General features: G+C 25.8%; 1 protein-coding gene across 1 annotated transcript in view; it reads left to right on the top strand.

The window, feature by feature from the left end:
- Positions 1–14,087, top strand: part of stg1 (stargazin-like protein) — a 228,350-nt gene that overhangs the window by 34,750 nt on the left and 179,513 nt on the right. The window contains exon 2 of the mRNA XM_075301781.1: positions 10,120–10,295. Coding sequence (XP_075157896.1) covers positions 10,120–10,295 — 176 coding nt within the window. The remainder of the gene's footprint in view (positions 1–10,119; positions 10,296–14,087) is intronic.

Here is a 14,087-nt window from a genome sequence, read left to right on the forward strand (position 1 = left end):
GTCAAAATTTTATTTCTATAGAAAATGTTGTCATAATTACTTTTTCTATAGAAAATTTTGTCAAAATTACGTTTTCTATAGAAAATTTTGTTAAAATTTTATATCTATAGAAAATTTTTTCAAAATTTTATATTTGTCGAAAATTTTGTCAAAATGTTATTTCTATAGAAAATTTTGTCAAAATTTTATTTCTATAGAAATTTTTGTCAAAATTTAATTTCTATAGAAAATTTTGTCAAAATTTTATTTCTATAGAGAATTTTAAAATTTTATTTTTATAGAAAATTTTGACAAAATTATATTTTTATAGAAAATTTTGTCAAAAATTTATTTCTATAGAAAAATTTGTCAACATTTTATTTCTATAGAAAATTTTGTCAATAGTTTATTTCTATAGAAAATTTTGTCAAAATTTTTGGAAGTTCTTTTGCAGTTGTGCCTTTAGAAGGACCTCCAAATTTTTTTCTGGGGTCCTATTGTAAGCAATTCTTACCGAATATAATGCTGATATTTTCGTTTTAATGGCCTACCAATATTTAAATCGATTTACAGGCTATACATATTTAAATAGTCCAGCCTGTAAATCGATTTAAATATTGGCAGGTCATTAAAACGAATTTTATTTCTATAGAAAATTTTGTCAATTAAAATTTTGTCAAAATTTTTTTTCTATAGTAATTTTTGTCAAAATTATCTATAGAAAATTTTGTCAAAATTTTATTTCTACAGAAAATTTTGTCAAAATTTTATTTCTATAGAAATTTTTGTCAAAATTTTATTTCTATAGAAAATGTTGTCATAATTACCTTTTCTATAGAAAATTTTGTCAAATTTACGTTTTCTATAGAAAATTTTGTTAAAATTTTATATCTATAGAAAATTTTGTCAAAATTTTATATTTGTCGAAAATTTTGTCAAAATGTTATTTCTATAGAAAATTTTGTCAAAATTTTACTTCTGTAGAAAATTTTGTCAAAATTTTACTTCTATAGAAAATTTTGTCAAAATTTTATTTCTATAGAAAATTTTATCAAAATTTTATTTTTATAGAAAATTTTGACAAAATTATATTTTTATAAAAAATTTTGTCAAAAATTTATTTCTATAGAAAATTTTGTCAACATTTTATTTCTATAGAAAATTTTGTCAATAGTTTATTTCTATAGAAAATTTTGTCAAAATTTTATTTTTATAGAAAATTTTGTCAAAATTTTTGGAAGTTCTTTTGCAGTTGTGCCTTTAGAAGGACCTCCAAATTTTTTTCTGGGGTCCTATTGTAAGCAATTCTTATCGAATATAATGCTGATATTTTCGTTTTAATGGCCTACCAATATTTAAATCGATTTACAGGCTATACAGATTTAAATAGTCCAGCCTGTAAATCGATTTAAATATTGGCAGGTCATTAAAACGAATTTTATTTCTATAGAAAATTTTGTCAAAATTTTATTTCTATAGAATATTTTGTCAAGATTTTATTTCTATAGAAAATTTTGTCAAAATTTTATATCTATAAAAAATTTTGTCAATATTTTATTTCTATAGAAAATTTTAACAACAATTTATTTCTGTAGAAAATTTTGTCAAAATTTTACTTCTGTAGAAAATTTTGTCAAAATTTTATTTCTATCGAAAATTTTGTCAACAGTTTTTTTCTATAGAAAATTTTATCAAAATGTTATTTCTATAGAAAATTTATTTCTATAGAAAATTTTGTCAACATTTTATTTCTATAGAAAATTTTGTCAATAGTTTATTTCTATAGAAAATTTTGTCAAAATTTTATTTTTATAGAAAATTTTGTCAAAATTTTTGGAAGTTCTTTTGCAGTTGTGCCTTTAGAAGGACCTCCAAATTTTTTTCTGGGGTCCTATTGTAAGCAATTCTTATCGAATATAATGCTGATATTTTCGTTTTAATGGCCTACCAATATTTAAATCGATTTACAGGCTATACAGATTTAAATAGTCCAGCCTGTAAATCGATTTAAATATTGGCAGGTCATTAAAACGAATTTTATTTCTATAGAAAATTTTGTCAAAATTTTATTTCTATAGAATATTTTGTCAAGATTTTATTTCTATAGAAAATTTTGTCAAAATTTTATTTCTATAAAAAATTTTGTCAATATTTTATTTCTATAGAAAATTTTAACAACAATTTATTTCTGTAGAAAATTTTGTCAAAATTTTACTTCTGTAGAAAATTTTGTCAAAATTTTATTTCTATAGAAAATTTTGTCAACAGTTTTTTTCTATAGAAAATTTTATCAAAATTTTATTTCTATAGAAAATTTTGTCAATAGTTTATTTCTATAGAAAAATTTTATTTCTAGAGAAAATTTTGTCAAAATTGTATTTCTATAGAAAATTTTGTCAAAATTTTATTTCTATAGAAAATTTTGTCAAAATTTTATTTCTATAGAAAATTTTGTCAAAATTTTATTTCTATAGAAAATTTTGTCAAAATTTTATTTCTATAGAAAATTTTGACAAAATTATATTTTTATAGAAAATTTTGTCAAAAATTTATTTCTATAGAAAATTTTGCCAACATTTTATTTCTATAGAAAATTTTGTCAATAGTTTATTTCTATGGAAAATTTTGTCAAAATTTTATTTCTATAGAAAATTTTGTCAAAATTTTATTTCTATAGAAATTTTTGTCAAAATTTTATTTCTATAGAAAATTTTGTCAAAATTGTATTTCTATATTAAATTTTGTCAAAATTTTATTTCTATAGAAAATTTTGTCAAAATTTTATTTCTATAGAAAATTTTGTCAAAATGTCATTTCTATAGAAAATTTTGTCAAAATTTTATTTCTATAGAAAATTTTGTAAAAATTTTATTTCTATTAAAATTTTTACCAATATTTTATTTTCCTTAAAAATTTTACCAAAATTTTATTTCTATAGAACATTTTTTCCAAATTTTATCTCTATAGAATATTATGTCAATATTTTATTTCTATAGAAAATTTTGTCAAAATTTTAGTTCTATAGAATATTTTTTCAAAATTTTATTTCTATAGAATATTATGTCAAATTTTTAGTTGTGTAGAAAATTTTGTCAAAATTTTATTCCTATAGAAAATTTTGTCAAAATTTTATTTCTATAGAAAATTTTGTCAACATTTTATTTCTACAGAAAATTTTGTCAAAATTTTATTTCTATTAAAATTTTGTCAAAATTTTATTTCTATAGAATATTTTTTCAAAATTTTATTTCTATAGAATATTATGTTAAATTTTTAGTTGTGTAGAAAATTTTGTCAAAATTTTATTCCTATAGAAAATTTTGTCAAAATTTTATTTCTATAGAAAATTTTATCAACATTTTATTTCTACAGAAAATTTTGTCAAAATTTTATTTCTATTAAAATTTTGTCAAAATTTTATTTCTATAGAAAATTTTTTCAAACATTTTGACAAAATTTTATTTCTATAGAAATTTTTGTCAAAATTATCGATAGAAATTCTTTTTAAATTTTATTTCTATAGAAAATTTTGTCAAAATTATCTATAGAATTTTTTTTTAAATTTTATTTCTATAGAAAATTTTGTCAAAATTTTATTTCTATAGAAAATTTTGTCAAAATTTTATTTCTATAGAAAATTTTATCAAAATTTTATTTCTATAGAAATTTTTGTCAAAATTTTATTTCTATTAAAATTTTTACCAATATTGTATTTCCCTTAAAAAATTTCTATTAAAAATTGTACTAAAATTTTATTTCTATAGAGCATTTTTTCAAAATTTTATTTCTCTAGAATATTATGTCAAAATTTTATATTAATAGAAAATTTGGTCAAAATTTTATTTCTATAGAAAATTTTATTTCTATAGGAAATTGAAGTACCTCTTAGTTGGAGAGGAATATTTGGCATAATCTACCAAAATATCAAGAATCCTACCAGTTTCCAAACAGTAAAAAATTTACCATTTTGAAAGAATTCTACCAACTGTGGCAACCATCGTCGCGAAACCTGCTTTGCAAGTCGAACCTTTCCTAAGGTAATGGCATCAAACGTCGGTTATTCCTCAAGAAAGAGGTTCAAGGAACGCAGAAGAGCTCTATTTATCTCCTAAAGAAATTAGGATCAGTCGACCCAAGCACGTTATCGGCTAAACAAAGCTATTCCTTAAAACGTTCGCAAAGAATTGTTGAAGCTGGCAAAAGGGAACGATCGCGGGATGAGCTGCTAGCTTCCAAAAGGGATCAAAAAACCTTTGCCACAGTTGCACAGGACAATTTTGGGATGGCTAATGATAGCCATTTGGGATGGCTATCATTATATTAAAAAGACTAAGGGCCGGTTTCTCAATGTCTTGTTATTATTTATCGTGTCGATAAAACAGCTGATCCCATACAAAATTTTACTAACCGGTGGTCTATCCCCCGGTTGAGAATTAAACGGAGGATGAGAAAGTGGCCATAAAGGAATGCAACTCAGATCTTCCAACCGCCGGTTGGCCCTGTGAATGAGTCTTTGCCACATCTGGCCAGGTCACAGGACTTCGGAGATCATCCGAAAGATTTGAAGCGGACAAGGCTCCATCTGAGTCAGATGAGAACAGATCTTCTTGCGAAATCGAGGTAGATATCAAAACTGCAGGCATGGAAATACATCGTATGAGGGAAGTTTCTACAGCCTCAAAACTCAACAAAGTTGAACCTGGGGTTGTTGCGAAAGTCACTGAGATCTGTGAAGAGGCAGTTTTGACTCAGGGGACTCAGTGGAAACGACTGATGCGTAGGTGGTTGACAATTTTGATGGTTCTACGGTTCATCCAGATACATCTTCACCATTGTAAGTGCTGCCTTAAAAGTCCTCATGATGAAGGGGACATAGATGTGATTCTTATATATCTGGTATTATAATAAATCGGGCTGCCACTGTAACCTAACCTTACTGAAGGCTCCATGCCCTAGAAGAATGGCAAGGGTGAAAATTCGACCGCCATGGTGGTTTACGGAATTATGTTAAGTAATATTAGGAATTCCCAGGGAAATGCAACAGAGGATTTCAATGAATTTGAGAGGATATACTCGAGTTCTGAGAAGGGCCCTGCACAACTCTGGGTAGGTTAACCTAACCTAACCTACTCGGCTCCGGGTTTCATTAAAAGATCAGAGGGCCATTAAACAATGTCTTGCAGTGTTCCCAGTATTCTCTAACTCTTGTACCCAAATTGGGATGTTATAGTCTCTAAAAATTCCAAACTTAAATTAATATTTCTCACAAAAATAGAAAATATCCGGTAAAATTACCCTATAATAATAAAATTGAATATTTGCCTCTACATTGTTTGTATTGGAGCAGAGATGGTGGCGAGAGCTAATTAAATCACTTCGATTTTTTTCGTTTTTTTCCGTTCGGACCAAAATTGGTGTAAAAAATGATTAATTTTAAAATTTGGTCCGATGGTCGGACCAAACGGAATTTGGTTGATTATGGTCCATTTTCGTCGAATCGGTATTTTTTCCAAATAAAATTTTGAAAAAATTTCTGTAGAAATAAAATGTTGACAAAAATTTGTATAGAAATAAAATTTTAAAAATATTTTCTTTAGAAATACAATTTTGACAAACACTAAAATTTTTGAAAATTTCTTTATTGATACTAAATTATGCAAAAATTTTGTAAAAATTTTGTATAGAATTAAAATTTTGCGATAACTTTGTATAGAAATAAAAGTTCGACAAATTTTCTATAGAAATAAAATTTTAACAAAATATTTTATAGTAATAAAATTTTAACAAAATTTTCCGTAGATAATAAATTTTGACAAAATTTTCTATAGAAATAAAATGTTAACAAAATTTTCCATAGATATAAAATTTTGACAAAATTTTCTTTAGAAATAAAATTTTAACAAAATTTTCTATGGAAATAAAATTTTAACAAAATTTTCTATGGAAATAAAATTTTAAAAACTGTTCTGTAGAAATAAAATGTTGGCAACATTTTCTATAGAAATACAATTTTAACAAAATTTTCTATAGAAATAAAATTTTAACAAAATTTTCTATAGAAATAAAATTTTAACAAAATTTTCTATAGTAATAAAATTTTGTCAAAATTTTCTATAGAAATAACATTGTGACAAAATTTTCTATATAAATAAAATTTTAACAAAATTTTCTATAGAAATAACATTGTAATAACATATTTATAGAAATAAAATTTTGTACAGAAATCAACTTTAGAAAAAATTTGTATAGGAAGAAAATTTTGTAAAAATTTTATATAGAATTAAAAATGTGCGATAACTTTCTATACAAATAAAAGTTTGACAAATTTTCTATAGAAATTAAATATTGACAAAATGTTCTATAGAAATAAAATTTTAGCTATTTGAATTTTCTATAGAAATAACATTTGAACAAAATTTTCTTATGAACTGAAATTTTAACAAAGTTTTCTATAGAAATACAATTTTTACAAAATTTTCTACAGAAAAAAATTTTTGGCTAAATTTTCTATAGAAAAAAATTTTTGGCTAAATTTTCTATAGCAAATTTTGACGACATTTTCTATGGAAGTAAAGTTATGACAAAATGTTCTATAGAAAAAATTTTTTTTTATAGAAATAAAATTTTGGCTAAATTTTCTATAGAAATTAAATTTCGAAAAAAAATTTCTATTGAACTAAAAGTTAAACTAAGTTTTTTACATATCACTTGAGATAACTTTCTATAGAAATAGAAGTTTGACAAAATTTTCTATAGAAATAAAATTGTGATAAATTTTTCTATAGAAATAAAATTTTGACAAAAATTTCTATACAAATCAAATATTTACAAAATTTTCTATAGAAATAAAATTTTTGCAAAATTTTTATAGAAATAAATAGAAATTAAAAATTTGCCAAAATTTTCTATCGATGTAAAATTTTGAAAAATTTTTAACTTTTAAATGATATTAATTTAATTTGGAAAACGGTCCGCTGGTAGGAACATTGGTCCAGTTTTGGAAAAATCTTGGTCCACAATAAAAATTCATTGTGGCAACACTGCTTGGAAATGAAAGGGCTAATAGGGAAGATGCAATCAGCGTGAAAATTCCACAAAAAAAATGTTTTTAGTTAGTATTGTTGAAATTGTTACTTAAACGAGTTCATTTGATCCAAAATTTCAATTGGCAGGAAACAAGGTTATGTATACTGACAGTATTTTTCGGTTACCAAACTTTGCCTTGTTTTATATATTTGAGTTAGTTTTCTTAAAACTTTCGTAAATTACTTTTTACCTAAGTGGCAGGCATACTTACTGTCATTACTAGACATCCTGCCGAATTCAATTCGTCTGAAATAACCAAAATTATCACTTGTTACCATGAGACGAATGAAAAAATATTTACCTCTCCAAATGTACGAGTATATTAGAGAAAACAAAGTCTTTTTGAAATATTCTCCATGTGTTATTCTCACCAAAAATTCAGTTGTATTGTGGATGATGCTATTCTCAGCGGTTTTATGTGGTCCGTTCGATATTGCTGTTGGATTGTGGGGGGCTTATGGACGCAATGTTGTTGCTGACATGTATTCCATTTTTATTTGTTGTTTTTATTGTTTTCAAATTGTTATACCCTCCATCATAGGATGGGGGTATATTAACTTTGTCATTCCGTTTGTAACACATCGAAATATTGCTCTAAGACCCCATAAAGTATATATATTCTGGGTCGTGGTGAAATTCTGAGTCGATCTAAGCATGTCCGTCCGTCCGTCCGTCCGTCTGTTGAAATCACGCTAACTTCCGAACGAAACAAGCTATCGACTTGAAACTTGGCACAAGTAGTTGCTATCGATGTAGGTCGGATGGTATTGAAAATGGGCCATATCCGTCCACTTTTACGTATAGCCCCCATATAAAGGGACCCTCAGATTTGGTTTGTGGAGCCTCTAACAGAAGCATATTTCATCCGATCCGGCTGAAATTTGGTATCTGGTGTTGGTATATGGTCTCCAACAACCATGCAAAAATTGGTCCACATCGGTCCATAATTATATATAGCCCCCATATAAACCGATCCCCAGATTTGGCTTGCGGAGCCTAAAAGAGAAGCAAATTTCATCCGATCCGGCTGAAATTTGGTACATGGTGTTGGTCTCTAACAACCATGCAAAGATTGGTTCACATCGGTCCATAATTATATATAGCCCCCATATAAACCGATCCCCAGATTTGGCTTGCGGAGCCTCAAAGAGAAGAAAATTTCATCCGATCCGCCTGAAATTTGGTACATGATGTTAATATATGGTCTCTAACAACCATGCAAAAATTGGTCCATATCGGTTCCTAATTATATATAACCCCCATATAAACCGATCCCCAGATTTGGCTTGTGGAGCATCTAAGAGAAGCATATTTCATCCGATCCGGCTGAAATTTGGTACATGGTGTTGGTATACGGTCTCTAACAATCACGCAAAAATTGGTCCACATCGGTCCATAATTATATATAGCCCCCATATAAACCGATCCCCCGATTTGGCTTGCGGAGCCTTAAAGAGAAGCAAATTTCATCCGATCCAGCTGAAATTTGGTACATGATGTTGGTATATGGTATCTAACAACCATGCAAAAATTGGTCCACATCGGTCCATAATTATATATAGACCCCATATAAACCGATCTCCAGATTTGGCTTGCGAAGCCTCAAAGAGGAGCAAATTGCATCCGATCGGGCTGAAATTTGGTACATGGTATTGGTATATGGTCTCTAACAACCGTGCAAAAATCGATCCACATCGGTCCATAATTATATATAGCGCCCATATAAACCGATCCCCAGATTTGGGTTGCGGAGCCTCAAAGAGAAGCAAATTTCATCCGATCCGCCTGAAATTTGGTACATGATATTGGGATGTGGTTTCTAACAACCATGCAAAAATTGGTCCACATCGGTTCATAATTATATATAGCCCCATATAAACCGATCCCCAGATTTGGCTTGCGAAGTCTCCAAGAGAAGCAAATTTCATCCAATCCGGTTGTAATTTGGAACATGGTGTTAGTATATGATCTTTAACAACCGTGCCAGAATTGGTCCATATCGGTCCATAATTATATATAGCCCCCATATAAAACATTCTCCAGATTTGACCTCTGGAGCCTCTTGGAGGACCAAAATTCATCCGATCCGGTTCAAGTTAGGAACGTGGTGTTAGTATATGGTCGCTAACAACCATACCAAAATTGGTCCAATCACACAAAAATTGGTCCATATCAGTTCATAATCATGGTTGCCACTAGAGCCAAAAATAATCTACCAAAATTTTATTTCTATAGAAAATTTTGTCAAAATTTTATTTCTATAGAAAATTTTGTCAAAATTTTATTTCTTGAGAAAATTTTGTTAAAATTTTATTCGGTTCATAATAAAATTTTCATCATTGTCAAAATTCTATTTCTATAGAAAATTTTGTCAAAATTTTATTTCCATAGAAAATTTTGTTCAAATTTTATTCGGTTCATAATCATGGTTGCCACTCGAGCCAAAAATAATCTACCAAGATTTTATTTCTATAGAAAATTTTGTCAAAAGTTTATTTCTATAGAAAATTTTGTTAAAATTTTATTTCTGTAGAAATTTTTGTCAAAATTTTCTTTCTATAGAAAATTTTGTCAAAATTTTTATTTCTATAGAAAATTTTGTGAAAATTTTATTTCTATAGAAAATGTTGTTAAAATTTTATTTCTGTATAAAATTTTGTAAAAATTTTATGTCTACTTTGTCAAACTGAATTATATACGTATTGGATCGATCTTTTTTGATTTAATATATATCACGTATGGACTTACATACAATTTAGAAGATGGTGTTAGGAGGTTTTAAGATACCTTGCCATCGGCAAGCGTTACCGCAACTTAAGTAATTCGATTGTGGATGACAGTTTCCAGTAGAAGTTTCTACGCAATCCATGATGGAGGGTACATAAGCTTCGGCCTGGCCGAACTTACGGCCGTATATACTTGTTTCACCACTAAGTTCATTTTTATTTTTTCTCCTTTCTCTTTAGCCGATTCCATTTACCATTTACTGCACGTTTTGTTTTACTTGTCTTTCATACAGTGTGCTTTTTTGTTGTTCTTTTATGTAAATTATAGCATTTCTGTGGCAATTGTCATTGCTGCTTTGGCCGGACCACAGTGGCTGTTTACGGAAGAGAAACAACCCAATTCCAATTACAATGGTACTGCCAACTTTAATGTCCTGGATGATGGAGCTTTCATTACGCGTTACAGCAAATCAAGTCTATGGATCATCTGCTCAACCGTTCAGGGTAAGTACGCGATAAAAATTTTTAATAAAATTTTAAGAGAACAATATATGTGACATCCGGTAAGGATTTTTCCACTTATGGTGATTTACAATACTTTTGTATGAATATTGTCCTTAAATTCGTTGGAATTTATTTATGTTTCCCGTGTTTTTTTTTTATATTGAATTTTAAGCTATAGATTTTGAGTGCAATGGGTTTTCATTCTTATTGGGATTTTACGACATTGAAAAACAGAGAGCCAACATTTAAAGAGAGCACCAATAAATACGGCAAAATTTTCCACTAGGCCTAGGTTAGTTTAGGTATGAGGCTGTTTATTAACATATTACACGTACTCTCATGTCTATTATTACAGTTTTCTCTTGTTAGAGAGCGGCGTTCCATTCAATATTTAACTCAAAGATAAGGTACTCCCTATTAAATGTGTGCAAAATTGTCGTGTCTCACGCGTGAGCCCTGAGTCATGATGACGGCAACGCGTGATTACAAACCGAATGTCGTGCGTGAGCATGGACACGAAAATAATATCTTTGCGAGTGTGCGTGAGTAACGAATTTCGGAAAATGACACTCACGAAAAAATCCCGTTCCCAAACATAAAATGCTTACGAGTTTAATTCATTTGCAATTTTAGTCTAGAGTTAGAGTCTAGGATGTTAAGAGTTTAAAAACGATCTCGATTTTAATCATGCTCATGTTTTCAGGCCAGCGTTGATAAAGTTGACACTATTGTACTTTTTTTGATACATTTCGACTGCCAAAAGAACCGTGGAACGACCGCGATCCATTTGGTACTCTTTCATCACAATTACTCTAGAATTATTCTGTCCTAAATGTGAACATTTATCAGATATCAACTTAATTCTAAAAACTGAATACCAAACGGACAATATCAATACGAGGGTATTTTTATTTTTATTACAGGATGTCAACATTCTTAAGAGGAGTATTGTCTATACCACATTCGTCCGCAAATGTGAAACGATTTTTTCGCCATACTAAGAAACAGAGTATTATAAGATAGTGTATATATTTGAAACACCCAGGATGAGACGAAATACACACATGGTGTCTTTAGCAATAATGCTAAAAGCCGGCCCCTGAGCACGGTTGCCACAGTTGGTAGAATTCTAACAAAATTTTCTATAGAAATAAAATTTTGACAAAATTTGCTATAGAAATAAAATTTTGACAAAATTTGCTATAGAAATAAAATTTTGACGAAATTTTCTATAGAAATAAAAATTTGACAAAATTTTCTATAGAAATAAAATTTTGACAAAGTTTTCTATAGAAATAAAATTTCGACAAAATTTTCTATAGAAATAAAATTTTGACAAAATTTTCTATAGAAATAAAATTTTGACAACATAACATAGAAATTATATTTCGACAAAATTCTCTATAAAAATAAAATTTTGACAAAATTTTCTATAGAAATAAAATATTGACAAAATTTTCTATAGAAATAACATTTTGACAAAATTTTCTATAGAAATAAAATTTTGACAAAATTTTCTATAGAAATAAAATTTTGACAAAATGTTCTATAGAAACAAAATTTTGGCAAAATTTTCTATAGAAATAAAATTTTGACAAAATTTGCTATAGAAATAAAATTTTGACGAAATTTTCTATAGAAATAAAATTTTGACGAAATTTTCTATAGAAATAAAATTTTGACAAAATTTTCTATAGAAATAAAATTTTGACAAAATTTTCTATAGAAATAAAATTGTGACAACATTTTGTATAGAAACAAAATATTGACAAAATTTTTTATAGAAATAAAATGTTTACAAAACTTTCTGTAGAAATAAAAGTTGACAAAATTTTCTATAGAAATAAAATGTTGACAACATTTTCTATAGAAATAAAATTTTGACAAAATTTTCTATAGACATTTTCTATAGAATAAAATTTTGACAAAGTTTTTTATAAAAATAAAATTTTGACAAAATTTTGTATAGAAACAAAATATTGACAAACTTTTTATAGAAATAAAAAGTTTACAAAATTTTCTATAGAAATAAAATGTTGACAAAATTTTCTATAGAAATAAAATTTTGACAAAATTTTCTACAAAAATAAAATTTTGACAAAATTTTCGATAGAAATAAAATTTTGATAAAATTTTCTGTAGTAATAAAATACTGACAAAATTTTTTATAGAAATAAAATGTTGACAATATTTGCTATAGAATTAAACTGTTGACAAAATTTTCTATAGATAAAATTTTCTAAGAAATAAAATGTTGACAAAATGTTCTATCAAATAAAATGATGACAAAATTTACTATAAACTTTGACAAACTTTTCTACCGAAATAAAATTTTGCAAAAATTTTCTAAAAGAAATAAAATTTTTACAAAATTTTTAATAGAAATAAGATTTTGACAAAATTTTCTATAGAAATAAAATTTTTGCAAAATTTTCTATACAAATAAAATTTTGACAAAATTTTCTAAATAAATAAAATTTTGACAACATAACAGAAATACAATTTCGACAAAATTATCTATAAAAATAAAATTTTGACAAAAGTTTCAATAGAAATAAAATTTTGACAAAATTTTCTATAGATATAAAATTTTGACAAAATTTTCTATAGAAATAAAATTTCTATAAAAATATTTCTACAGGAATAAAATTTTGTCAAAATTTTCTATAGAAATAAAATTTTGACAAAATTTTCTATAGAAATAAAATTTTGTCAAAATTTTCTATACAAATAAAATTTTGACAAAATTTTCTATACAAATAAAATTTTGACAAAATTTACTATAGAAATAAAATGTTGACAAAATTTTCGATAGATGTAAAGTTTTGACAAAATTTTCTAAAGAAATAAAATTTTGGCAAAATTTTCTATAGAAATAAAATTTTGATAAAATTTTCTAAAGAAACAAAATTTTGGCAAAATTTTCTATAGAAATAAAATTTTGACAAAGTTTTCTAAAGAATTAAAATTTTGACAAAATTTTCTATAGAAATAAAATTTTTGCAAAATTTTCTAAGAAATAAAATTTTGTCAAAATTTTCTATACAAATAAAATTTTGACAAAATTTTCTATACAAATAAAATTTTGACAAAATTTTCGATAGATGTAAAATTTTGACAAAATTTTCTAAAGAAATAAAATTTTGGCAAAATTTTCTATAGAAATAAAATTTTGATAAAATTTTCTAAAGAAACAAAATTTTGGCAAAATTTTCTATAGAAATAAAATTTTGACAAAGTTTTCTATAGAATTAAAATTTTGACAAAATTTTCTATACAAATAAAATTTTGACAAAATTTTCTATACAAATAAAATTTTGACAAAATTTTCTATAGAAATAAAATGTTGACAAAATTTTCTATACAAATAAAATGTTGATAAAATTTTCTATAGAAATAAAACCTTGACAAAATTTTCTATAGAATAAAATGTTGACAAAGTTTTTTATAAAAATAAAATTTTGACAACATTTTGTATCGAAACAAAATATTGACAAAATTTTTTTATAGAAATAAAATGTTTACAAAATTTTCTATAGAAATAAAATGTTGACAAAATTTTCTATGGAAATAAAATTTTGACAAAATTTTCTATAGAAATAAAATTTTGACAAAATTTTCTATAGAAATAAAATTTTGACAAAATTTTCCATAGAAATAAAATGTTGACAAAATTTTCTATAGAAATAAAATTTTGACAAAATTTTTTATAGAAATAAAATGTTGACAAAATTTTCTATAGAAATAAAATTTTGACAAAATTTTCGATAGAAATCACATTTGGCAACATTT

The sequence above is a fragment of the Haematobia irritans genome, chromosome 3 (genome assembly GCF_050003625.1).
Source record: "Haematobia irritans isolate KBUSLIRL chromosome 3, ASM5000362v1, whole genome shotgun sequence".
Lineage (NCBI taxonomy): Eukaryota > Metazoa > Arthropoda > Insecta > Diptera > Muscidae > Haematobia > Haematobia irritans.